This window comes from Trachurus trachurus (genome assembly GCF_905171665.1).
Source record: "Trachurus trachurus genome assembly, chromosome: 10".
Lineage (NCBI taxonomy): Eukaryota > Metazoa > Chordata > Actinopteri > Carangiformes > Carangidae > Trachurus > Trachurus trachurus.
This window is the reverse complement of record NC_139894.1, coordinates 17,877,906-17,903,880: the sequence shown is the minus strand read 5'-3', so window position 1 is coordinate 17,903,880 and position 25,975 is coordinate 17,877,906. Positions and strand designations below refer to the sequence as shown.

The 25,975-nt window shown below is 41.7% G+C and overlaps 3 protein-coding genes across 3 annotated transcripts; 2 read left to right on the top strand and 1 right to left on the bottom strand.

Moving 5' to 3' along the window:
* Nucleotides 1-7,066: 7,066 nt before the first annotated feature.
* Nucleotides 7,067-11,132, bottom strand: LOC310992466 (uncharacterized protein). Its single transcript, XM_083980525.1, has 5 exons — nucleotides 10,797-11,132; nucleotides 10,547-10,711; nucleotides 10,354-10,453; nucleotides 8,279-8,409; nucleotides 7,067-8,134 (listed from the first exon to the last, which is right to left on the bottom strand). The coding sequence occupies exons 1-5, from the start codon at nucleotides 10,848-10,850 to the stop codon at nucleotides 7,850-7,852; spliced, it is 735 nt and encodes a 244-aa protein (XP_083836651.1). The 5' UTR covers nucleotides 10,851-11,132; the 3' UTR covers nucleotides 7,067-7,849.
* A 416-nt stretch (nucleotides 11,133-11,548) lies between these two features.
* Nucleotides 11,549-17,169, top strand: polr2g (RNA polymerase II subunit G). The gene is made up of 8 exons (XM_083980609.1): nucleotides 11,549-11,648; nucleotides 11,951-12,060; nucleotides 12,425-12,584; nucleotides 14,709-14,759; nucleotides 14,870-14,935; nucleotides 15,145-15,216; nucleotides 16,261-16,294; nucleotides 16,910-17,169. Exons 1-8 carry the CDS (start codon nucleotides 11,637-11,639, stop codon nucleotides 16,921-16,923), a joined length of 519 nt encoding a protein of 172 aa, XP_083836735.1. The 5' UTR covers nucleotides 11,549-11,636; the 3' UTR covers nucleotides 16,924-17,169.
* Nucleotides 17,170-17,462: 293 nt separating this feature from the next.
* On the top strand, nucleotides 17,463-23,356 carry eef1g (eukaryotic translation elongation factor 1 gamma). Its single transcript, XM_083981447.1, has 10 exons — nucleotides 17,463-17,512; nucleotides 18,324-18,482; nucleotides 18,705-18,768; nucleotides 19,217-19,359; nucleotides 19,543-19,686; nucleotides 19,799-19,928; nucleotides 20,239-20,443; nucleotides 21,223-21,395; nucleotides 22,336-22,460; nucleotides 22,998-23,356. Exons 1-10 carry the CDS (start codon nucleotides 17,501-17,503, stop codon nucleotides 23,154-23,156), a joined length of 1,314 nt encoding a protein of 437 aa, XP_083837573.1. The 5' UTR covers nucleotides 17,463-17,500; the 3' UTR covers nucleotides 23,157-23,356.
* The last annotated feature ends 2,619 nt before the right edge of the window (nucleotides 23,357-25,975 follow it).

Sequence of the window (25,975 nt, the reverse complement as noted above, 5' to 3'; positions counted from 1 at the left end):
ATAGGCCAGAGTGAGGAAAGGGCAGGAAAGTAATGAATTCAATAAAAAAAGTTATGGGTTGAGGCGCAATCTTATTACCATCCAATATGGTGCCGTCGACCTCTGCCTGCTGAACCGCTGGCCCAGCATTATTAGTTAAAAGAAAAATGAAGCTTTCACCGTGTGTATGTGTGCAGTGCACATGTGTGTATGTGTGACCAATGGATTGTGGGTGGGTTGTATTGCTTCTTCAAAAATGCACAGAGACACATCAGCTCTGCAGCCTCTCTTCACATTTTCTCATTTCAGGCCCAATCAATCCACCACTCCCACAATCCCCCTGGGGAGTTGGGAGTTGAGAAGCAGCCCTGCTGGACGCTACTGCCACACCAGATGATCATCTTTCCCCTCCTTGCCCTGCATGTTGCCAGGCCACCTGTCTGCTGCTCCTCATGGTCCAAACAGTCTCTCACCTTCAAACACCACCCGTACTTACTCTACTTTCTTTCTACTCTGCTCTCTCTTAACTTATCCACTTTGTTTTCTGTTATTGTGCTCCGTCCTCCTGTCGCGGCTGTGTTGTCACGTTTTAGTAATTCATTAAGGCATTATTTAATTAATTCTGTCATGACACTTTCATTACTGTAATAAGCTCTGATTCATTTCAGTGGGTGGTGGAAAAAAGAGTTGGGGGGGGGGGGGGGGGGGGTTATGGCCTGAATGCTAATGTGACCCATCACCAAATGAGAGAGCGGCACAGTGGTTGACTGGGCAGGGAGTCCTGTCATCCATCAGTCTCCTCTCACTCTCCTCAATAGTTTTCCCGACAGGGCACAACCCTTCCTTCCTCTTTGAGTCAAAACACGAGCTGCATATGTGAGATGTGTAAATATGGCAGCATTTAAATGAGTCCGATGACATTCATATTTGTGGCACACAGGCAAACAAATGAGCACAGTATTTGCAAATGCTTACAATAGAGTCTCCCATGTGGTGATCTTTGCTGAGTTTTCAAGGACACGGGCCGAGAAAGCAGACTTCTGAAATAGTTATTACAACCTAGATGCAAGCATAATCGGAAACCTAATCATGGTGAAAACAGAGAAAAAACAAAGCAGATAGAAGCCTTTGATCTTTAAGATGGGAATGATGCCAAAAAAGAAACACATCAGAGCGATTAGACAATCCTCCATCGAATATCAAAGCCATTAGTTCCAGGTTGCTCTGGAGCTCAGAGGACAGGCTGCAGGTCACACTCTTTTTTTAAAAACTCTAAAACAAACTAAGCCCCCCCAACGGAATCAGGGAACGTGCACACCATGCAGTGTCATCTTGTGTAGGGAAATCCATAAATGCCAAAAACAAGCATATACTGTAATGCACAAATACCTAGAAAACAAACAAGGCTTTACCCAAACAAACACAAACAGCACAGGCACGAATCTCTCTCGCGCTCTTTCAGCAGCAAATATGAGATGATGCATGACCTGTAATCCGCAGGCATGAAGTAATCTGAGTGAATGTGCATTTGGATTATCAGTCTGGAACAGTCTAATCTGAAACACTTCTCAAACTGGTTGACTGAGAGGTCAGGAAACAGCTTCAGCCATGAGGAGATGCAGTGATACTGTATCTGTATGTTTTTTACTGGCAGGTAAACAGCAAATTTGAGGAACCTGGGCTCTAGTCCTGAGTGATTGAGCTCCCCTGTTGGCAGGTATCAAGTGTGTAACTTGTTCCTATGCTCACAGGCTCATTGGCTGCTATTTAGAGTTCCTTTTGCTGCTTCCATGCCTTTATCTGAGCATCTGCGATGTGACTTTTATCATCATGATGCATTAGCTGACAGCTGCAGTGACACATCTACCAGCTCCCTGATCAGATTTAGGATGTGCAAATTGACTTTTCTGTTGTACCTGTCTTGCATCATGCTTCCCCACGAACTGTTAAAGTTACTCATTTTGTACACTTTCAAAGATTGCTCTCAACAACCCCATCATTTTACGAATTAGCCACATATCTTGTGTTTTGGGATGTGACATGAATTGTAATATTTATGCCCTTGGAGATGATGAGTATAAGGAACACGATTAAGTTAATGATGCATAATCTAAAATAACTACAGAAGTAAATTTATGTCTTCCTGGATGAGATACATTTCACTCACATGTTTCACAGGCTGACACCAAAACCTGACATTTAATTTTATTTATGGGACAGATGGAGTTGCAACCAACCATTTACTGCTACAATGATGATGCGTTGCTGACCTCTAAAATGTAGCCTGTGCACATGCTAATTCACCCAAAAAACTGATGCACTGTTTGTCTAGGACCATGTTTTATTTTTGCTCTCTGTGTCTCAGCTGTGAGACTGACTGCATGTCCTATCTCTGGTGTAGAGTCTGCAGGGATTAGATTTTCCGATATGGGAGAAGTAGCTGCTGTGTAACATGTGAAATTCCATCAAGCCAAATTAATGCAAATGACCCCAGCTGCAAATGCTCACACAGCATCCACTTTGCTGGAGAAGGAAAACTATTGTATATGCACAAACACAAGAGTGCGTGCGTAGGTAGACTTGCATACACATGTGTGTTCAGACTTTTAACAGGAAGTGACACATTCTTAACAGGGGACGGTAATGGTCTTGTCCTTGTGTCTGACCATTTGCTAATGTCCCATATGTGCATGCTTGGTTCGAATCCAGCCCTTCTGCCCGTATGCATTCTCTTCACTGAGTCACAAAGTGGGAGTGCATCCCTTCTGTGTAAATAAAGCATTAGTTAAAGGGAAAAAAAGCCATCCCAAAATAGAATCACTGATATAATCAGTATAACAGTCGCTACATTTTATCATTCCCAGTAATTTTGTAATCAAGTGTGATTTGCTTTTTTCACGCTTTGTCAAATTCCACTAAATCAGTGATTTCACTTCCCAGAATTATTTTTCCACCACAAATGCTAATTTTATTAAATAGGTTTAATTATGACATTAGGCTTTGTAACTCAAAATAAATCTGAACATTGTGGCGTGCTTATGGCCATTGCAGTACCCTTCATTCAAAACACATTTCCTGACTACACTCTGTGATGAGAGATATTTTTAATGGTATGAAACTATGTTGAACACTGGGACATAATGGAAAAGCCCAGATTTCCTTCCCCTTTAAATGATAAAAGTGTTTTGTTCTTTTGAAGCAGCACAAAAAAGTTGCAGCATCAAATACAGACTGGATTTTAAACTTTCACACACACTCATTACGTGCTGAATGTTGATTCTTAGCTTTGTCAGTGTTTTTTATTTTGTAAACCAATTTATCATCTTATTTATATGATGATGTCCTTTCAAGTTTTCTCAAATACTGGAGACATTTTAGCATTTTGTATTCAAAAGCAGCAGCAGTAGCAGAGACTGTTTCCTAGAGAGTCATCATTTCTCTCTTGCTCTTGCTTCTTATCTTGATCTCTGATATCTTTTATCTTCTTATCACCACATCAGTAGTCACAGTTTCCCATCCTCTGCCCTCACATCACAATAATATGCACTGTTGTCTTGAGTGAGGTTCTTCGTATTGGATCTTGATTTGAAGTTACAGCTGAAGCGAACTGCACAGATCTTCGGCAAAGTTTGACGAGCTTGATCATCACACACTTAAGAGGAAAAGTTGAGCAATTCAGGGCAGAACAATTATGTTTCCCCCAGTTTTTTTTTCTAAGGTCATTCCTCCTCTCCCCTGCAAATGTGAGAGAATGGAAGAGTTGTCTGTCAACACTCAAAGTTGTGTTAAATTGAAGAGGCCAAGTTCGCCTGAACGCCCAGAGGAGGAATAAAAGATTAGAAGCACTTCTTCCAAAAACTCCACTTCTTATCTCTGCTCCAGCTGAGTGGGTTGACTCTGAAAGCAGCAAGTCTGGAGACTGTGTACAGGCACAAAGACAGAGCAGATCTACATTACAATATAAAACACAGGAATGAAATGTCCGTTCCATGGGCCAGTTTTAGAGAAAGTAGCTATGTGAAAGGTTACACCTGTAAAATCACAGATATTTGCTGATATCATTTTACATCATTAAAAACCACACATTTGAAATGCTTCATTTATAATTTGTAAAGTTTGTCACATTTTTTTGCACTGTTCATTCAATAAGAATAACATACTCACAGATTAAAATTTCCCCAAAACACCACAGTCCAGAGGCAAATCTTTTTTATCATTAATTTCACTTGACATTTATTACAGGAGTTCATAAAACATGTTTTAAACATATAGCAACACTGCTCAGATGGAGGATGTTCTCAACCCTGCTGCCCTTTAATGTACAGTACTGTAAGTCCATGTGGAAGTTAAGCTTCATGACTGATATCCACTTCACTGGTGTTCATCCTCTTTTTTTTCACTTGACCCACAACCTCATTGCTCCTCTTACTTGCTTTACAACTAAGTCTCTTTTCTCCTGTGCTGTATCATGGTTTTATCTGCCTCAGGAGAATAAAGACACAGTGCCAGGCCTCCCCAAACTCCTCTTCCAGCTCACGACAGGGATAAAATCCTATTGATCTGTCCATCAATGTACCGACGGACTATGATAAGAAAGGAGTGAAAGCCGCCACTTGAAAGCTGTTAATCTTTTCATGTGATCAATCTCTGCCAAGAGTAGATATAGTAGAAATTGGCCTGCTGTAGTCTATCCTTCTCTTAGCCTGCGACTCACAAGATGGGTGATGCAGGGTTAGCCCCAGACCATTAATAAGCCTTGTCTGGAGCCAGTTGTCCCCTTTTAATAAGACATGGGGGTCACAAGGGCTGGTGGTTAATGAGAAACTGTAACAGTACATGAGCATTTTCTAAGACATAGCCTATGACACTTCATTAGGGTGAGAGGAACAGGACAGGAGAGGCCAGGGGGGAAAAAAACGCCAGTGAAGTGACCTTTAGTGACAGCAGCAGCTTGCCTTAAACATAGTTTAACAACAGGTTTCAAAGTCAAAGTGTGTTTGTGCCTGACAAATCCCATTCCACGTAAGTAAATCCCAACTTTGGATGACTTTCAAACATGTTAAATCTGATAACTCATTTGAAATATCAATGTGAGTCCTCGCTTGTGGTTTTCAGACTGCAACTGAGCGTGTGGAACTCGATCATCACTTGCACATGCTCACCAAAGTGAACCTTCTGGTGATGCCTGGAGCCATGTTTGACTTGTGTCACTTTAGAAAACACATAGCACAGGAACAGCAAACATTAAAAGTAGGTTGCCCCCCCAAATAAAAAAAAACATGGGGGAAAATGAAATTAGACCATGTATGATCAGGGTCCAAAACTAACACTCGCCACTCGCCAATTACGGGTAGATTTTGTCTCTGGCTGGTAAATTTTTAAGACCACTCGCCACTCTGGCGAGTTATTTTTTACAGACGAAAATTTCATTTTTTCGTTACTGGTGGAGAGCGATGCTGGTATGTTGTTTCCTGACAGAGTAATGTGTCTTTCCAGCAGAGACGATCTTTGGTCAGGTATGCGCGTCAGGCCGTCATTCACAGCGTCGAGGTGGATAACTGTTGTTACTGTCGTACCCGTTTGTGTTGTTTAACGCGCCCGGTAAAAAATGCTCTCATTGCTTATAGGGCAGTGATCAGCTCCGGTGACCGCGGTGCTGACTGTTTATCCCCGTATTAATTAAAACCAGACGTGGCCCGACACACGGGTGCTGAAGCACGGACCAGCGCGGTCCAACTTTTAATTCTCGGTCCGGACTCCGAACCCGCGCGTCTGATTGGGTTGGTTGGACACATGTCAATCGCTCTGGTCGGACCTCACCGCTGAGAACATGTGTGTGCGCGCGCGCCTGTTTGTTTGTGTGTGCGTGTGTGTGTGAGAGAGAGAGAGAATCAACACTACATTACCCCCCCCCTCTTGAATTATTAATTATTATAAAGTGTTATAATTGTTGAGGCTACAGTTTTATAGTTGCTGCTTAGAGTTGATTGACTGAAAATTATTCTAACAATTGATTCATTGTTTAAGTCACTGAGTATTTCTCTGGGCATGGTTGATCCAGACTGAAATGTCTCAACATCAACTGAGTGGATTACCATGAACTTTGGTGCAGTCATTCATGACCCCCCCCCCCCCCCCCCCCCCCCACACACACACACACACACACACACACACTCTGAGAGCAGACAGGAAAGACAGTAGAGCAGTGTTTTTCAACCTTGGGATCAGGACCCCATGGTCGCCTAGAATTCAGATGGGGTCGCCTTAAATGTCTAGTAATTGAAAAAAAGAAAAAAATTACTGATAAGAATATTTTTTAAACTAATTATTATTCTTTAAAAAAAATATGATTAAAAACACCACACACAATCCTAAACAACTGTAAGAGAGAGAGAGATTTTTTGAAGTAGCCTAATGATAGTTCATTTGTTTATATTCTGTCTGTTCAGCAGGTGGTGGTGGGATTCATAATGGATTAGAATTAGAAGTGTATCTAAAAAAAACTGGATTTTTACACCTATTTTGAATTTTACTCGAACACAAATACAAATAGAAATACTTTCCCCCCCTCAACAAATACAAATACCGGATGCTTTGCACACCCCTAATTGCTAATATTAGTGCATACTACTAAAATGTTGATTGAGAATCGCATATAAGACCCAAATGACACGTTAAATAATACTGACAGCACTTAAACGCAATTTTTAGTTGGTTGGCTGGTAAAATATCTGCCTGGCTGGTAAAAAAATTCACTTACCAGCCAGGCTGGCTGGTAAGTGAAAAAGTTAGTTTTGGACCCTGTGTATGATCCTGTTCATGTATGTGGGAGGAGAGACCTCCATTCAGCTTCATTTTAATGACTTAAAAGCCATTCTGCCATTCTGTTATCTGCAGTGTAAATTTAAACCATCCCGGTAATGCCATCTACTGGTGTTACACAGTCTCACCATTGACTGTCTGCCAGCAGTGGTGACGGTGATGAAGATGATTCATTCAAAATGATTAAATATTCTCTAAAAGTCTTCTTTTATTTGTGAGAGCTAAGTGATGAAGACAGACAAATAAGTCAAGCGTTCAATCTCAGTTAGCATCATGAAAAATAGAATTTATTGAAAAGGCAAACTGATGCTAAGGGAAAGTGCAATTTTTTTTTTAAGTTTAGAAAACAAGACTGTGAATAATGCCGATTATGCTGCACATCATTACAAAGAACTAGATAAGGAAATAAAGAGCTGCCTGAGATATGGGATTGCGGGTGAATATTTTTCAAAGGTTTTAATATACAAACAAACCCTAGTTATGGGCGTTAGAAGACGACTGTATGAACTGTCACATGAAGTACAGTTATTAAGTTTAATATAAAACAACCTGCAAATTATTAACTTGTCCCCATCACATGGGAAGAACAAATCAATATGTCCAATCTCACAAATTCAGACAGTCTCACTCACACTTATTTTTACCATTTGACTCATCACAGTCTTTCAAGGCAGGAGCCATTCACATGTAGGCTTTATGAACATTACAGATACAGTATGAAAACTTTGATTGACTTTAAACATGTGCTAAATTATCAATACATTTATTTCACTTTCTTTCCATGTCAGTCTTGATCTGTCATCCCTGATGCCACAGAGTCAGTAAAGTTGTTCAGAACACAGTCACTGTAGCGATACTGGTTACTGTTCAACTTTAACAGCTGTAACTCAGGCGTCCAACATAAGCTTAAAAGATCTGATTTTTCACATGTGAGAGGGAAGCAAGAATATGAAACAGAAATTAGACACTTCTAGTTACTGTGTGAAACATATCGTCACATGACCTTTGACCTTTTGTAATCTTGTCTGTTACACGACACCTCTGTGGTTCACTTGCTGTCTCCGGCCGCCTTGTCCTTGTCCCGCGGTACACGACCCATGTTGTAAAATTCTAGGTTTGGCCTCATGTCTGTGAGATGGGCGAGTCGGTTGGACATGGCAAAGAAGGCGGCAACGGCGGCGATGTCCCAGGCGTCCTCGCGATCAAAGCCCACTTCCTCCAAAGACTGAAAATGCTGTTCAGTGATGGTGTCACAGCGACACACGGCCATCGCAAAGTCCAGCATGGCATGCTCCCGAGGTCCCAGCTCTGCATTCTCATAGTTAACAACGACCTGGGTAAAGATTATTTCAGAAAAACTCAGAGGGGGAAACATTTTTTTTCTCCACACATACAGGACAAGTCTGATTTCAGCTAGGTCCCTGAACTCACCACAATAACTATGAGCATAACAGAGAAAATCAGTGGATGATGATACCTGATCAGCAAGAGTGGGTTTCTTAGAGTAGATGCGGTGAAGTGCACTGTGGGATACCACACAGTAAAGACACTTGTTGTGGATGCTGGTTGCCACGACTATCAGCTCACGATCTGCCTTGGTTAATCTGCCTGGAAGACATTAGATAATAAATACACATTAAGAACCACAAGTCACATAACTTTTGTGATTTTGCAGTTCAAAATCCACAGCTTACATAAAGGCTAATGAAACAGCTTAATACCAACTTTTACAATCCCTTTAAATGGCTTTATTAAATCAAGGGGCTACACTTCTCTGCAGTGGTAATCTTAACAAGCAATTTAGATTAACAAATTTCAAAAAAGATTGAAATTTTGATTCAAAATAAATCTTAGGAAGCAGCAAATCTGTTTAAAATGTTTACTCAAAACACAAATGAGCAACAAGATTCACTGTTTAAAAAAGATTGTTGTGCTCCACAGATTAATTAACTCCAAATGAGAGCTACTGGCTAAAAGAGCAGTTCATTTTTTTTACTAGTTTTATTTTTTTTTAATAAGTCACTAGATACAGTTTGGCAAGCCTTAAAGTGGCACTTACAGACTATTTGGGAAACATTATCTACTATTTATTGAGCCTACTTGTCTCCTGGGAGTTTAGAGAGCAGACGCATTCAGTTGATTACTTCATAGCCAGAGTGAAACATGAACGAGCTGCACACGTTCCAGCCAGTGCTTCACTAATACCCACCAATCCACATTGTTGCAACAAGAACTCTATTGTTAAAGCTCATGCTGCTTAACTTGATTGTATTCTGACGCATGATTTGCCGCATGGTTAAAAGCAGCGAGTAAGTGCACATCTTTCAAATACTGTATAAATGAAAGACACAGTTTTTAAGGTGAAATTGCGCCTCACCAAACTCTGTCTTCTGTTGTTTAAGCAGCACACAGTTACACATTGTGTATTTAATGTGTGAGCCATCCTGCACACCTGCTGCTCATGCTTACCAGAGAGACTGTTGTTTTGTTTGCCTATCCAGTATGTTCCTTCTAAACCTTATTCACCTCAACCTTTGGCTACACAACACTGCCTCGTTTGCTCATCAGCTGGAGCAGTTTCAGCGCCACACCTGCCACCTCATGTACCACCTGCACTCCAAAAGAGGTTTTCTGTTCCCCCTGCTGCCATTAAAGTGCAACACACCGGCAAAGCCAAATGGAGCGCAGCCCTGAAAAAGGTGTAAACAACACCTCCTACCCAGGTAACTTTGTGCAGTTCAGTGGAGATAACCAAAGTGTGATTATTTCCCCTGCTAATCATTTGTTAGCATAATTGTCTGCATAATCTTGACCAGTCCATGAGTTATGATGCTGACTTGTTCATGTTTCTCTCACCTGGGAAACAAGTCAATGTCTGTTGTGGTAAGAAATGAAATGGAGATACATGCTTTATCTCAACATTATTGGACTCTTTTGGATTCTTTAGGATTTATTTCCAAATTTGAATGGTGCCTTATAGAGTCATGCATGGCCATTCTGCACAGTATTTAAATAAATATAAAAATATTATAAATTATATAAAAATAAAACTGTATAATTTGGACCTTCTGCATTAGAGATGATTGACATGGTGATGTGTGCTTTCCAGCCATCAGCCCCTGCACTTTTGACAAGTCTCCTTACATGCTTAAGATATTTGTGCACTCCCATCTGTCGTCACACATGAATTTTGATGAAATGATAACATTTCAAGTTTTAAATGTTATCTGTCTAACATATGCTCAGGTTTGCTTGGTTTAGTCTGGCGCTCTTATCTTCTTTTCCTCTGTTCTCTATCAAATTTTCTCTCTTTGTTTGTGAAGCACTTTCTGACTACTGTCTTTGGAAGGGAGGTGATAAATACTAACAAGGATCCATCTTGACCAATATCATCTTTGCTTATTGCAGAGCTGGAGGGTTTGTTGACCTTAGTATTGAGCATGCCAGGAATTATCGGCCTACGTGTCCCTCCTGTTTCAGGGGTCGTGATTAGTGCTGCCCTGACCCCTGAAAAAGTATTAATACCTACAGCGAAACATAACAAACACACACCTGTCTCCTTGTTCATCAGTTCATTGTAGTATGCGAAGAAGGCTCTAAACTCTGCTGGCCTGTGAGAGAGGACTTTGAAGACATTTGGCAAAAAGCCCCCCTGCAAGAAAGCATGATCATACAGTTTAGCAGGTGGATAATCAGAGCATTGACACAAAATACCTCTCGAAGACCATCAAGCCTTTTTGCTTACCTTAGACTCCACTTCCTCCATGAGTTCCACTATATCATAAGGTAGGTCTTTCTTGTAAGGAACTGGATAGCGACTGATTGTCTCCGCTGGAGGGTCGTTGGAGTAATGTCTGACCCCCGCAACCGCCGCCCTCCCTCGGGACAGGCAGCCCGACGTGACAGACGCCTGGACGGAGAACCGAAGAGTCAGACAGAAACACGACTAAAGGCAGCACAAAATAATAATAATAAAAAAAGAGAGTACAACTTACAAGCTGTGTGAGCACACGAGGACGAAATAACTTGGCGACGAGGTTACTCGCCATGTCAGTCAATCGAGGAAACAGGCTGTTGTTGTTGTTGGGGTTTTAATATCGTCTTGTGGGACTAGAAAGTACGGAGGAGCAGCTGGAGGAGGGTGTGTCACCAGCGGTCAGCTGGGATGGTTTATAGGCTTCCCAGAATGATTGAGGAAGTGTTTAAATGCTGCAAATATTTTTTTTAAAGAAAAGAACATCAGTCTATACAACTCTCAGTCACATATCAATTAATGTTTGCATCTGTGCGAAGGGTAATCGGACCCTCTGACGGCTGCTTATACTGTTCTTAATTGTGATTTTTTTTATTTTACCTTTCAGCTTGTTAAAAATGTTGGTCTTGCTTCGTTGCTCGTAGTCAGTCAGACAGTCCAATCGGAGCACGGTACTGAGTCACGCCTGCTGGCTGCCTCTGCTCCTCCTCGCCGGCAGGGGTCAGGCTGTCTATGGTGTGGCAGGACTGTGGTGCCAGTAAAAAGCCCACTGTACAGTCTGTGCCAACCACGCAGATAGCACATTTTATCCAGGTTTGACAACATTTGATTTAGACCTATAATTAATGCCAGCACGAGTTTAGCGCTTGTTTTCCTCCACAGAGTGCGCACTTCCCTGGTAAACAAACAAACAAAAAAGTTCACGTCATCGACACTCGACCCAATGACCCGGAAGTGACTTTGTTGCGAATGCGCGACTGGTTTTCACATCCATGGTTTTCATTCATTTAGTGGAAGACGGTTTGGATAATTGATCAAATTAATATCATTAATCGGGGCCGAATTGAACTTTGTGACCGATATGTTTTACCATGTAAGTGTGTGCATTGTTTTGTTTTGTTTTTTCTGTAAGATGCGGTTAATAGCAATGCACGAATGGTTTGTTTAGAAATGTAGCGTGATCGTTGCTCGGTTAGCATTGCTAACGCAGCTAAACAAAACTTCTCCAAATTAGTTTTCTACTGCTGACATGCTGAGTCACGTGTTTTCATTTGCCTGTAATAACGACGAATACCAAGCGGACCCCATTCATAAACACTTGTTACAGTAAAATATCTGCGTGCTATCAAAATGCTAGCGTTGGTTTATAATGCACGCGCTCTTTGGTGTTCACAGATTTCTTTGGAGCATGAAATCTTGCTACATCCGAGGTATTTTGGTCCAAACCTCCTCAACACCGTGAAGCAGAAGCTTTTCACAGAAGTGGAGGGTACCTGCACTGGCAAGTGAGTGGCATGTTGCAGATCGGATCAGATGTTACTAAACTAAAGTCAATTCCAACCCAAACTAATAACATAACTTAAACTCATACACTTTAAGCAACAATCAAATAGGCATTTCACTACGTTTTGATATCAATTGTCATAGGAGCTGTCAGTGCTATATGTAAACTTGTCAAAAGGTATGTTATATGACTTTGACTTTAGCAGTTAAAACACTTGAAAACCAAAGGCACAAGATCACAATGTGACCTTTAAGTTATTTTGACAACTTCACATGCAGCAAATATTAAAATTTTACATTAATACTCTCACATGAAATGTTTGACATATATTATGTTAATAATTTATAATAATAATTATCTTTCAGGTATGGCTTTGTCATTGCAGTCACCACCATTGACAACATTGGGGCAGGTGTAATCCAGCCAGGCAGAGGGTTTGTCCTGTACCCCGTCAAGTACAAGGCCATTGTGTTTCGGCCATTCAAAGGAGAAGTGGTGGACGCTGTGGTCACACAAGTTAACAAGGTGAGGTACAATACAGGGCAGATTTATCAGCCACTATGCAGCATTTTTGTCCTTAAATATTATTTTTATACAACGAAGGCATTTTAAATTCTGTGATGGGCTGTCTCAAAAGCTCACTGCCCTGTCCACACTGTTGCACATTGCATTGCTTGATTACCTCCTGTAATGTCTAAAATGTGCACGTGTACATCAGAAAAAACTTGCATGATATGGTGTCATGGCTAAAACCCATATTTCCATATGTTCTCGGACCAATCAGTAAATCTATATGCATTGGTGTATCAGTTATTAATTATAAAGATAATTATTTTGGCTGGGTTCATTACTTTAGTACATGCATAAAATTAATGGAATTCATCACTGTTGATGCGCACAGATTTAATGAGGAACTATGCAGAAGTTGTAGCTTAACTATGCTACCTTTTTGACCTTAATTAAACAACTTTCAAGTAATTGTGATGGTTTAATAAATGGCTTAACTTGTTACGAGGGAGAATGGAGGCTCTCTGCCTTCCATGTGCCTGTCATTTATTGCGTCTCTTGACTTAAAGCAGAAGTAAGCGGAATTTTTGTGTTAACTCATTGAGTGCCAACCACGTAATTTCTCGTTTTTCGTTCCCATGCGTTGAGTGCCAAAAACGAGATTTTACGTTTTTTTTTTTATTATGAAAATAGACACTTTAACACACATGATGTGTAAATTTGGGGACTCTACGACGAGCAGAACTGAAATAGATGACGATCAAAGTCTCATGACAGCTCACAATCTGGAAGTCTTTATCATAACTCGGCTTTTGCAAACCGAGTTCTGCATGTGGATGCAGCGCAGCTGCTCCGCTGGCTCCAGCAGCTCGGAGCCGAAACAGGAAGCTCTCAGCCGACAGTCCCGCCCGATCTTCATCTGGAGCAACACCATGTCCTCCCGCGGTAAAATGTGATGGTCTCTCAGCCAAAGCAGGCTGGCACCACCGACCCGTACCACAGAAGGACCGCGACCACCGGTGGGGCCGGTGTTCCCGACCTGCTGTGGCCCAGAGACCATCACATTCCGCGGCGAGAGGCTGTGCCACGGCACGGTGCGTCTGTGTTATTGTTGTTTAGTGGCACCCCCCCCGCCCCTGATGGTGGTTGTGAATAGAACAACAGTTGTTGTATATATTTATCTTACACGAGCCCTTTGATCCAGAAATGCAAGTGTCAGAAGAGTGACAGGCACAAACAGAGCACCTCTCATAAAAGACGCTGTATCTCCTTTTCTAGAAAAAAGCAGGGATTTTGGTGAAACCCAGCCATGTTTAGCTTGAGTTTTCTCAGGAATGGAGGCACGTAGAAACAAACAGTTGGTGGCCATTTGAAGCATAAAGTTTCACCTTCAAATGAGCCACAGTATGTGTTGGTGGCAATAATATAGAATACACTAGTATGGCTCTACAAAAATCGTCAAAAATGGTCTAAATTGCTGGTACACTTGACTAAAACTTTGGAAAGGAGCGCGGCACTCAATGAGTTAATATAAGTCTTAAATAGTTATATCTTCCGACGGCAATCACTTATATAGAGTGTTTGGACCGAAACACGGGTCTGTCAGTCACTCTGCTCTGCTGTAAGCCGAGGAGAAATCTTTCCTTGTATCCTACAACCTTTATCCAATGAGGAGAGAGAACGGCATAAAGGGGCGGTCCTCTCTGTGTGTGCAGCCAAGGGATGCGCGTGAATGTGGTGATGTAGGGACAAGGGCCAATAGATCCATGACGAGGGCGGGGGCTGCTAACTCCATCGGCTGACAAGAAGTTAGCCAAAACGACCGGATCGCTTACTTCTGCTTTAAAACCAACCTTGCAAGATTGGGGGGACGCCGCCCGCTGTCCTAGCTCTCGTCTCTGCGCACTGCGACACAAACATGCCCTGTAACCCGTAATCTCAAATATACACGTTGTCCCTTTGTATATGATATATAACGTTATCTACTGCTCTATTGATTGATTTCTCACCGGCTTCATTGTAAACAAATACACATGGCCGAGAGGAGGGTTAGCAAAACAGCAGAAAAGCAACCAGACTTGCATAGTTCCTCTTGGATCATAAAAAAATTGGTTAAATTACCTTTTGCCTTATTTCTTGTAGGTTGGATTGTTCACTGAAATTGGCCCCATGTCTTGCTTCATCTCTCGCCATGTAAGTCAGCGTAACATCTGTAGTTGTAGAATTGTTGATTTGGTCGTCTTTTACATATTTAGATGTCTATTTGCTGTTGTATTTCCTAACAAGAAACACTCTTTTTGCAGTCCATCCCCTCAGAAATGGAGTTTGACCCCAATTCTAATCCTCCTTGTTATAAGACAGTTGATGAGGTAAGCAAAAGACAATTGTGTAACAAAAATTGCCATTTTTAGCTTCTCTTAGGTTTTCACCACTTTTGAAATTAAATGATATGTTAAAATCCAGGTAATTCTTAGTAATACTTATGTTAAGGAGAGTATTTTCAAGAAATGCAAAAAATCAGGACCTGTTAACTTTTGTTAATGTTACATTAAAGGATGTTTTCTCTTTTCATTTCAAGGACATTGTAATCCAGCAAGACGATGAGATCAGGCTTAAGATTGTGGGAACAAGAGTGGACAAGAATGACATTGTAAGTGTTATCTTTCTTTTTTAAATAAGTAAGGACCATGTATTTAAAGGATAATTTCCATTTTTTTACAACCTGGACCTTATTTCTAGCATAAAATACGATCATTTACTCACCCAGACAACTTTGGTGTCATTTGGAGTCGTTTTGACGAAAATTAGCCCCAGTGGAGCGGCGCGTATATCCATATAATGCGAGAACACGGGGCACGCAATGCAGCCTCTAAATAACACATTATCCGCCGCAAAACTCGTTCATTTTGCCAATATTTTGTTATGATACACTAGTGCTATTCCCCTCCGAGCCCGTGGTGGCATGTTATCAACATCCGGGGTCTCTAGGTTGACCTACTAACCTCTGATCTGGATGATGTCATCTCCGACCGCTGCCCGGCTCATTCTGATAATAATCATTCCGCTTCGGCATTTGGGTCCATTTTTAGCTCAACTAGCCGGAGCTTTAGTGAGTCCAGGCTGTGGAGAGGAAGCCTGTGGAAGCTGAACTTCATCCAGCTGCTCATTTTGTTCTGACAAGTCAGAAACACGCAGAAATGAACCATAGAAGTAGTGGTAGCAAGTAAGCCGCGCCGCACCGCGGTCGGAGATGACATCATCCAGGTCGGAGGTTAGTAGTCAACCTACAGGCGCAGCATGTTGATAACATGCCACCACGGGCTCGGAGGGGAATAGCACCAGCATATCATAACAAAATATTGGTGAAATGAACGAGTTTTGCCGCAGATAATGCGTTATATAGAGGCTGCGCTTGGGTGCCCCGTGTTCTCGCATTATACGGATATACACGCCGCTCCACTGGGGCTAATTTCGTCAAAACGACTCCAAATGACGCCAAAGTTGTCTGGGTGAGTAAATGATCATATTTTATGCTAGAAATAAGGTCCAGGTTGTAAAAAACGTAAATTATCCTTTAACTTCTCAAAGGAAAAAAAACAAGACCAACTGATTTTAGTAGTTAATGGGAAACACTCACTCTGTGATTATTTGCAATAGAATTTAATTTAATAACAAATGTTTTCCTTTTTTCCAGTTTGCTATTGGCTCTCTCATGGATGATTATTTGGGTGAGTATTACACCACAGTACATTGTCATGTAGGCGCTAGATCTACTCATTCAATCGGCATGCATTGAAAAATGCCTTATATTATGTCAAATTACTCCGCACAATTCTGAAAACATGATAGTTTCACAGAACAATCTTTTTATTGGTACAGTTAGGTTAAAGGGACAACGAGGAGTTTTGGAAAAGCGAAGCGTTTTCACACTACATTTATGAGCCTCCGCGCGCACCGTAAAATTCTTTGACCGGCGCAAGACGGACTCATGTTTTCATTCATCAATAATTAAAGTCAGAGGTTCAAAGAGGTTCAGTTACTGTCGTAGTTCCGACCATAAACGGCGATTCAGCTGCGTTATTCTCATTAAGGAAACGCTGGTCGGCTCGACCAGCATTTCCGCCACCACTAATAATAACAAAATAACGATAGAGACAGAACGATATATTTATCGAAAATGGGCCCATTAACAAGTGTGGGTAGCGGAGATTCATCCACATTAACGTGAGACTTTTTTATAACCGAATAGAAACTCCTCGTTGTCCCTTTAATGTATTTTTATTTACACACAAAAATCAGATTCATGGCTGGTTGTTGATCTTGCCCTTTACTTTTATTTCTAGGTCTTGTGAGCTGAGTCAGTCCAGATGTTTCACATCACATGGAATGTGATATTTCATTCCTGGTTAAAATTAATATTTTTCTACACTGATGGTTTGATGACAGGTGGTGAAGTTTGATAACGGCTTTGTTTTATCATCGTGCTGTACAGCCTGGATTTGTTTTTATTGGAATAATTGCAACACTGAAGGAAAATATTCTTGTAACCAAAAAAAGTCATACACTTTTTTTCTTCTTTTTTCATAGAATTTGTAACTTTGACTTCAACTTCATATTGTTTGTTTTTTGTATGTGGAGTGTAATAAAAATATTTTATTTGTTCTTATATTTTGTTGTTATTTGATATTTCAAGTATTAGAGTATGTTAATTTGATCATATATTGGCTGAAAATAGATTGAATGCTCTGCTGTAACTGCTGTAATTCACATCATCAGATCAAATGTATTTAAATGTTTCAAAGCATCACCCCCAGCGCAGCGGGTCCTAAACAAAGGCGAAATGTGAACGCGCAAACTTCAAGGGCGCGCACGTCTTGTGGCCGTAAATACGTCACAGGAGCGCGCCCTCGTTCTTTCTTTCTCTCGTCCTGAAGATGGCGGCAGGGGTGAGTAAGATGGAGAGATGGACAGTGATGTTGCGCTCTTTTAACTTTCCTATCGCAATCCGTTGAGAATCAGACCCATCTGCACCCGTATTGGGTTCCTTTACATGTAAACTGGGCTCTCGGTATGTTTGGAAGATGTTAGAGGGTTTATTTGTGAAGAATTTCATTCAGTCTTCAATCTAACCGAGGTTAGCTTTTGCTACCCTGACGTTGCATTCAAAGTGAATGACGCCCCTTTGCTGGCCCAGGGTTGTGCCACGTTACCTTGGCTATTTTCATCCTGTGAATACCTACCAGGACGTTTATTAATATATTCGTCCAACCTTAGAGCCCATATCCACTTTTGGTAACGTCTGAGTTTTCGACTGTAGTTAAGTGTCAAGTCTCCGGTGAAATCGCCGGTAACGACACAGCATTGAAAGTGAGCTAGTAGCCACGTGAATATCTCAGTTTTGTTCGCTGTGTGTTAACCAAACGCACACCAGGCAGCGGTAACCTTATTGTATTAGATAAAAAACCGCAGATGTATTCCAGCTTCACCTCCGTTCCCCTTCCTGGTTAGTGGGTTTTAAATGGCCAGCCGCCTGGGTTTAAATAGCATCATTCATATCTTCCATATGAACTGAAACGAGGGAGGATGTGCTTTGTTGAAACATTTGAGATGTTGGTGGTGGACCATCCATAGGCTTCCCCAAGTCTGCAGCTATCTTTCTTGCAATATGATGATGCGTGTGTGTGTGTGTGTGTGTGTGAAAGTTCATTTTATTTCTTTTGATTGTATAATAATTTCCTGTGTTCTCCCTCCCTTCAGACTCTGTACACATACCCAGAGAACTGGCGGGCCTTCAAGGCCCAGATTGCAGCCCAGTACAGTGGTGCTCGCCTCAAAGTTGCCAGCAGCTCCCCTGCCTTCACCTTCGGGCAGACGAACCGTACTCCAGCCTTCCTCAACAACTTCCCTCTGGGCAAGGTTGGTGCAAACAATTAAATGGGATAATTAAATGGGATGTATATGTGTACTTGTAGCAGTGAATGTGGTCAAAACAGTGACCAGTTGACCAGTTTTTAAATGTGATTAATTAAAATGGCTTTAACTAGTTGGATAACATTATTGTGGTGTAACCAAATATGCTCATGCACTTTACTGGTTAATTCACTGGATAACAACACATCTTAATGCTTTGGTTTGCAGGTACCTGCCTACCAGGGAGATGACGGCTTCTGTCTGTTTGAGAGTAATGCCATTGCTCACTTCCGTAAGTCTTGCATTTTCTGATACCAAAAAATGTTTGTTTTCATCTTAAGTCTATATTTATGGCTAGAGCAAAATCCCACTTAGTTAAATGACTTCTATACAAAGACTTTGATGTTGGTCACAGATTTAGAGTTACTGTAATATGTAATTTGGGTCAGCAAAGCATAAAATTTTATTGCCAAAGCGGCTCTCTAAAGCCATCTTCATGGGACCAAGCCTGTAAAACCTGTTGGAATATAACAAATCTGTAGCACAGTTGCACCTGTCAGGATTTTAACTAGTCTGCACTTGTAAGTGCAATGCACGTCTTTAACAACGTTGCATTAGTGTTGAAATTCAGCTGTGAAAAATGCACTTATTGTATGTGTTCTGCATGCTAAATGTGGACTGGCTCTGTAATTTTTAGTTTTTTTCCCCTAAAAAGCAATTTCCCTGTCTTTCAACAACAGTGAGCAATGAAGCCCTGCGTGGCGCCACTCCCCAGGCTGCAGCCCAGGTGCTGCAGTGGGTGAGCTTCGCTGACTCAGAGATCATCCCTCCAGCCAGCGCATGGGTCTTCCCCACTCTGGGAATCATGCAGTTCAACAAGCAGGTGTGCAGCTCAGCATTCCCTGACCAAGCTTAAGACTTAAATTACTGTTTTGTAGCTGTGGTGGGAAGTGGGTGCCAGTTGGCTGTAGTGCATCACCCTTTTGTGATATAGTGCCTGATTGTAGACTTAAAATATCATGCAACACTCAGTCTTTTTTTCTTTCTTTCCTGTGGATCTGTCCAGGCCACAGAGCAGGCCAAGGAGGATGTGAAGAAGGCCCTTGCAGTCCTGAACCAGCACCTGAACACCCGTACCTTCCTTGTGGGAGAGAGGGCCAGCCTTGCTGACATCACTGTGGCCTGCTCCATGCTCTGGCTCTACAAGCAGGTCTGACATACGAACAGCTACACACATTTTGACAGCTACTGGACCAACACTTCATCTATAATGATTGTGCCATGTGCTCTTAAAAATGAATGTATCTCTTTACCTTTTTTAGGTCCTTGAGCCTTCTTTCCGTCAGCCATACGGCAACGTGACCCGCTGGTTTGTCACCTGCGTCAACCAGCCCCAGTTCAAGGCTGTCCTTGGAGAGGTCAAGCTGTGTGAAAAGATGGCCCAGTTTGATGGTATGGCAATGAATTAGATTAGAGGATGGGTTGTTTAGCACATTTGAAGGGTGAAATCAGTACTTGGCTTTTTGTTGAATAGTTTTGGGCTGAATTATCTATTTAAAAAAAAAAAAAAAGTCGGTTGTGTAGCCTTATTTTAACAGTTACATGGGTCCTTCTCCAGACTTAGTCAGATTGCTTGTAATATTTTACCATTCATTTCCAAGGCCCTTGCCAAGTGTGGTCTCAGAGGGTGCAAAACCAATGACAGATAATTGGAGCATTTAAGAGAAAACATGTTTTTGATTGTTTTGTTCTCTTCAATCAGCCAAGAAGTTTGCTGAGATGCAGCCCAAGAAGGAGACCCCTGCTAAGAAAGAGAAAGCAGGAAAAGAGGCAGCCAAACCCCAGGAGAAAAAAGAAAAGAAAAAGGAGGAGAAGAAGCCTGCACCAGAAGAAGAGATGGACGACTGTGATGCAGTTTTGGCTGCGGAGCCCAAAGCCAAGGACCCCTTTGCACACCTGCCTAAGAGGTAAATGTTTATAGACCTTACTTGTCGGTAGGTGGTTGTTTATTAGTATGTAGCTTAATTTTGGTACTCAACAGCACATTTATGTATGAGTCAGTCTGCCTTTTTTTTTTTTTGTCCAACTGATCACCTCAGCAGATTATTTCATGTTACTTGCCTCTGCTTTTCGACTGCTAATCAGTGGGTGGAGGAGGTTGACACTCCATGGTGCATTTAGAGAATTTGATGACTCACTGAATCAAGTTCAGGGTGTTAAGTCTGCGTGTGTGTTGGTCAGTAACGGACCTGTACACCAACTCCTGTTGTTGGATTGCAGGGGGCCCCCTGTCATTGGGCAAGGCAGTGTCCATCCATGGCACTACGTCTTAATCTGATGGGGGAAGAAAAACTTAAAGACCTCATTCATCCCAGTCATCTCTGAAACAGTGAGCAATAGGCTGGTTCATGCTGTGGTCACACTGAAACAAGACTCATTTTGAAGCCATATTGCTGATTTTTTTTTTATTTTTATATATAGTGTATATATAAAAAAGGATAGAGTGGATAGATAATGGATAATTTCCAAAGCTGACTTAGACTCAAATGTTGTGATGGCAGGATGCCAGCAACTGTCTACAGCTTTGTTTTATTTGTGAAATGGATATTAAGATAAATATAGTTAAATGTGAGTCCGCAGATAACATCTGTGTAGTCAAATCCCTTTGCAACACCTCATTTCTCTCCTCCCTATATGTATAGACGGCAAACATATCTGAATCCGTCTTCTTTTCTCCCTCTTAAAGCGCATTCGTCATGGACGAGTTCAAGAGAAAGTACTCCAATGAGGACACCCTGAAAGTAGCCCTTCCCCACTTCTGGGAGCACTTTGACGCCGAGGGGTATTCCATCTGGTACTGCGACTACAAATACCCCAACGAGCTCACACAGACCTTCATGAGCTGCAACCTCATCACAGGTGAGACTCGGCGACAGCCACTTCACCGAACACATTGTTCCAAAGGGAATTACTTGTCGTATTTTTGAGAAGGCCCAATATGTATTAATCTTGAACATGGTGGTTGGAAAGACTGAGCCTCTACTCTGATTGGCTAAATGGGCTATTCTTGCCAGAGCTCTGGAGCAAGGACATGTAAAACTATATTGAACTGACCAAAGGTACTCAAAACTACAGATGCATATTGCTATGGATATAAAAGTTCAAATAAAACCCTGAAAAAGTGTACAATGTGGAGCCCTTAAAGGTTGCATGTATATTAATAATTAACTACCAGCTTTAACAATAATTTTTTAAATGACACAGTTCTTCAGGAACCTGCTCAAGATAATATTCAGAAAATACTTCATGTTTTTTTTTTTTTCTCAAGCCTCAGCTGCTTCAAGGTCACAACATAAGTTCTTAGTTTGCTTTCAGTATCCATGGCACGAGTCTCAAGCTACAATTGTCTGATCAGTCCCTGTCTTATGTTCACATGTCGGGTAGGAATAGGCCTGCACTACCATTAGGAGTCAGTCCTCTGTGGGGAAAGCAGTTAGGGTTAGTGTCCCCTGTCATTGGGCAAGGCAGTGTCCATCCATGGCACTACGTCTTAATCTGATGGGGGAAGAAAAACTAAAGACCTCATTCATCCCAGTCATCTCTGAAACAGTGAGCAATAGGCTGGTTCATGCTGTGGTCACACTGAAACAAGACTCGTCTCGGCGTATTAAAGTGTTGTTGTTGCAGCCTTTTTCTTTGGCTATCTGTAAAGTTAGGTCTTGAGTGAAACCTTTAAGAACAAAGGTGACATGGAATTGCTTTGTTCAGTTTTGACAAGTGCTCTTAGACTACATCTTGTATGTTTTTTATTTTTTTATTTCATCCATTGTGCATCAAACACCCTCTTTGTTCTTCACAGGTATGTTCCAGCGTCTGGACAAACTCCGAAAGAACGGCTTCGCCAGCGTCATCTTGTTTGGCAGCAACAACGACAGCAGCATCTCTGGTATCTGGATCTTCAGAGGCCAGGAACTGGCTTTCCCTGTAAGTATCTAAGAATAAACACTTCCCATGGTGTCTGACATCATAACGCCACCCTCAAGCATTTACTTTTGACCAACAAATTCGTTTCCTGAGAGATTAAACGACCGGATAAGACTCGTTATATTTGGCTAGTGGATAGTCCCCTGTCATTGGGCAAGGCAGTGTCCAATCATGGCACCAAGTCTTAATCTGACGGGGGAAGAAAAACTAAAGACCTCATTCATCCCAGTCATCTCTGTTTCAGTGAGGCAAAAGGCTGGTTCATGCTGTGGCCACACTAAACAATGTCCTGAAATCCAAATTTCAGATAATTTTTAATCAGTAAATGCTGTAATTGTAACATTCAGACTGATGCAACTGTAGCATACATGGTGTGTTGACGGCACATATTTGATGGTATGTATTCACTGTTTGATAAACATCAGTGAATAATCTGTCATCTGATAATCAGTGGTTGTTTCACATTATCACATGACATCAAAGCAACAGGGTATTTCATGCTGATTCAAATAAGGAATTGTTTTTTTCCTCTCCCAGCTGAGTCCAGACTGGCAGATCGACTATGAATCATATGAGTGGCGCAAGCTGGATCCAAACTCCGAGGAGTGCAAGACCATGGTAAAGGAGTACTTTGCCTGGGAGGGAGAGTTCAAGCATGTGGGTAAAGCCTTCAACCAGGGCAAGGTCTTCAAGTGAGAGGTCCCTGGGACAGACTGAACAAAAGCACTCTGCGCTTCTGCTCTCCAACCTAAAACTTATGGACTTTTCAGCCACCACGTGCTTACTTAACTGCAAGAATGACTTGGAATGACAGTGTTTAATGACAAGTGAATTGTCCGTGGCCCCAACTGGTTTTTTGTTTGACCTGCAAAATAAAGCATTTTCCACCATGCCAACTGTGAGATTTGATGTCTGGTGTATGGCTTTAGTCCTATCTGGTAGTAAAAAGCGTATTTTATTTGTATTTAAAGTGTTTTCATCAATAAATTGTATTATTTTCTACATGGTTGGTTAGAAACTGACGGTGTATTTTTACACTTTAGCTGCTATATGGTGCAGCAGTGAGCTGTAGGACCACACCCAACAGTGGTGCTGGGTGTGGTTGGTTGGTGATATTTGTAACTTGTCCCATCAGGGGTCAGTGCAGTGCCTTTTTAGCTTGGTATCAACTTGCTGTAGTAGTGAACTACAGGTGCTTTCTGCTCCACTGACACTGATTTTGAATGCATTAATGCATCTACGAAACATTTTGGCCCAACTGTTAAATTAGTCCCTAGCAGCTGTTATTCTTTGGACTTTCGTCCAGCTGGTGCTGCAGTATAGTCTGATCCCTGCAGAGGGCAGGCAAAGACTTGTCAACAGGAAGCTGACGTGCTTGTTGAATGGAGAGCATCCAGACAGAGAAAGAAAATGACTGGGCTGAGCTTCGTGGTTTGTTCAAACTAAAATGCAGTCTACTTTCAACTATGAGCTCTTGTAATGTTCCTTGAGCTTCCCCAGGGAGTAGAAGCCTGGAACAAATCAAGGAGCATCCAACTGAATGCCTCTTGAAAAGTCATCCCACAAACAGTTTTAACTTTCTCCTGAGTAACATAGAAGTCTAATCCACTTGCATGTTCATTTTATGAATGCATTAAACGAACATTGATGAATGGAAAGACTTCACACTGAATCAAATCCATAAAATTATTCAAACTGAGAATTATGTTGTTCCTTTTAATGATGTGATAGATGGGTATAAAAAAATCTGTAATCTTCTGTATGGGTTGGCCACACCCAACTCAAATGCAGAAATGTTGTGTTTCAGAGCCTACTTCTGCAAGTTGGTATCATGATATAAAGAAGAAAAACTTTCCATTGAGGGGGATGGAACATTCACAGGCCATTTTCAATTCTGTCACGTGAACCTGCAGCTTCAAACATTTCCGTTCTTTTGTAATGACTGAGGAAAATGTTTTGACGCTTCACCAGGTAGAGTTAATGCTCAGCTGTGAAGACAAAGCACTTGATTTATTCAGACACACCCAACTTTATGAAAGTGTTTTCTTTGTCATTTGTTGTTGACCGTTCCTACACCTGCAACTGGGCTTAACTTTTCATTTCTGCCCTAACTGATTTCTTTGTTAGGTGCTTCATTGTTTGTTGTTCATACAGATAAAAAAAAAAGAACACCTGGCCCAGCCCATAATAACGTGCACTGTTGTTCAAATTATGAACTCGCTTCATCTTGACACTTTGGAAATGCTGAGTAATGTATTTAGCATAACCAGTTTTAACTTAAACATGGCATATGTTCAAAAACGTATGCAAAATCTTACATGTAGGCCTATCTCTTTTTGTCACACACGCACACACACACAAACACACCCCACATACACACACACGAGAGATGCACAAGAGGGGAATCTCTTCCCGGAGTGAGTCAGATGTGTCATATTTTCCAGCTTACTAAGCGTGATTCAAGATCATTTTGGCGCAACCATCTTCCACCATAGTGTTGAATCAGGGAGGCCATTTTAGTTTGTTCTGTGGTCTCATGGAAATCAGAAAATGGAAATCTTCCCATAACAGCAAAGCGCCCAAGTCCTTGAACACATGACTCACCCATCCTGTGGATCATAGTGGAAGAGGGCTGTAACTTGAGCAAATAGCTTCACCCACAGTCATCGAGGCAGTTACAACACGGCTGATGGCTAATCCTTGGATTGCTGAAGGAGTGATGTTACAAAAGCCATTTCATCTTGCAATCAAATATGAAATTAATGTAAGCAGAACACACAAACATAGACACACAGCTTCAAGGCTCTTGGAGCAATTTTCCTACTCAAAATCGTCAGTATAAAGTCCATAAAGTGTTCTGGTCCTTATTTGTGTTTGTTACAAGTTAAACTAAAATTAAACACATGAACAATATGCAGCCTTGTGCCAACAGCAACATTTTCTCTTCCAGTCCTGCCAACCTTCCTCCCCCTGGTCTTTATTTCTTCTGTTGGCCGCACACACACATACTACTTCTTTTTCCTTCCTCTCCCTCGATCCTTGGTCCCTGGACATCTTTTTTTTTCTGTGTCCGTTTGGGGCGGGCTGGAGGGAGGTGGGGTGAGTTGGGGGTTTGTCTTAAAAGCAGTAGAAGAGTGCTGTTGAGAGAGTAACACAGAAAGAGAGAGAGAGAGACTGGCTGTATTGTTTCACCACACAAGGTCCCTGTGTGGCTGTCAGCCCCCTGTAGCAGCTTTAGGCACAGTATGCATGTGCTGAGCATCTGGTGGTGTAGGACACACATCTGGAAAAGAGTGAGGCGGTCGGCGGTGGGCTTGGAACAACGAGGTGAAGAGCTAACGCTGGGGAGTCCGAGGTTGAAATACAACACAGTATTCTCTGAAGAACGTCAATGCATTGCAGATGCTATGGCTACGAGGGTTCCTCCCCCACGTTTATTGCATTTGTCTTACGACTTTAAAGACAGACTGTTATGATAAGATGAGAATGTGCATGTTGTTGAATTGGGATGGGCT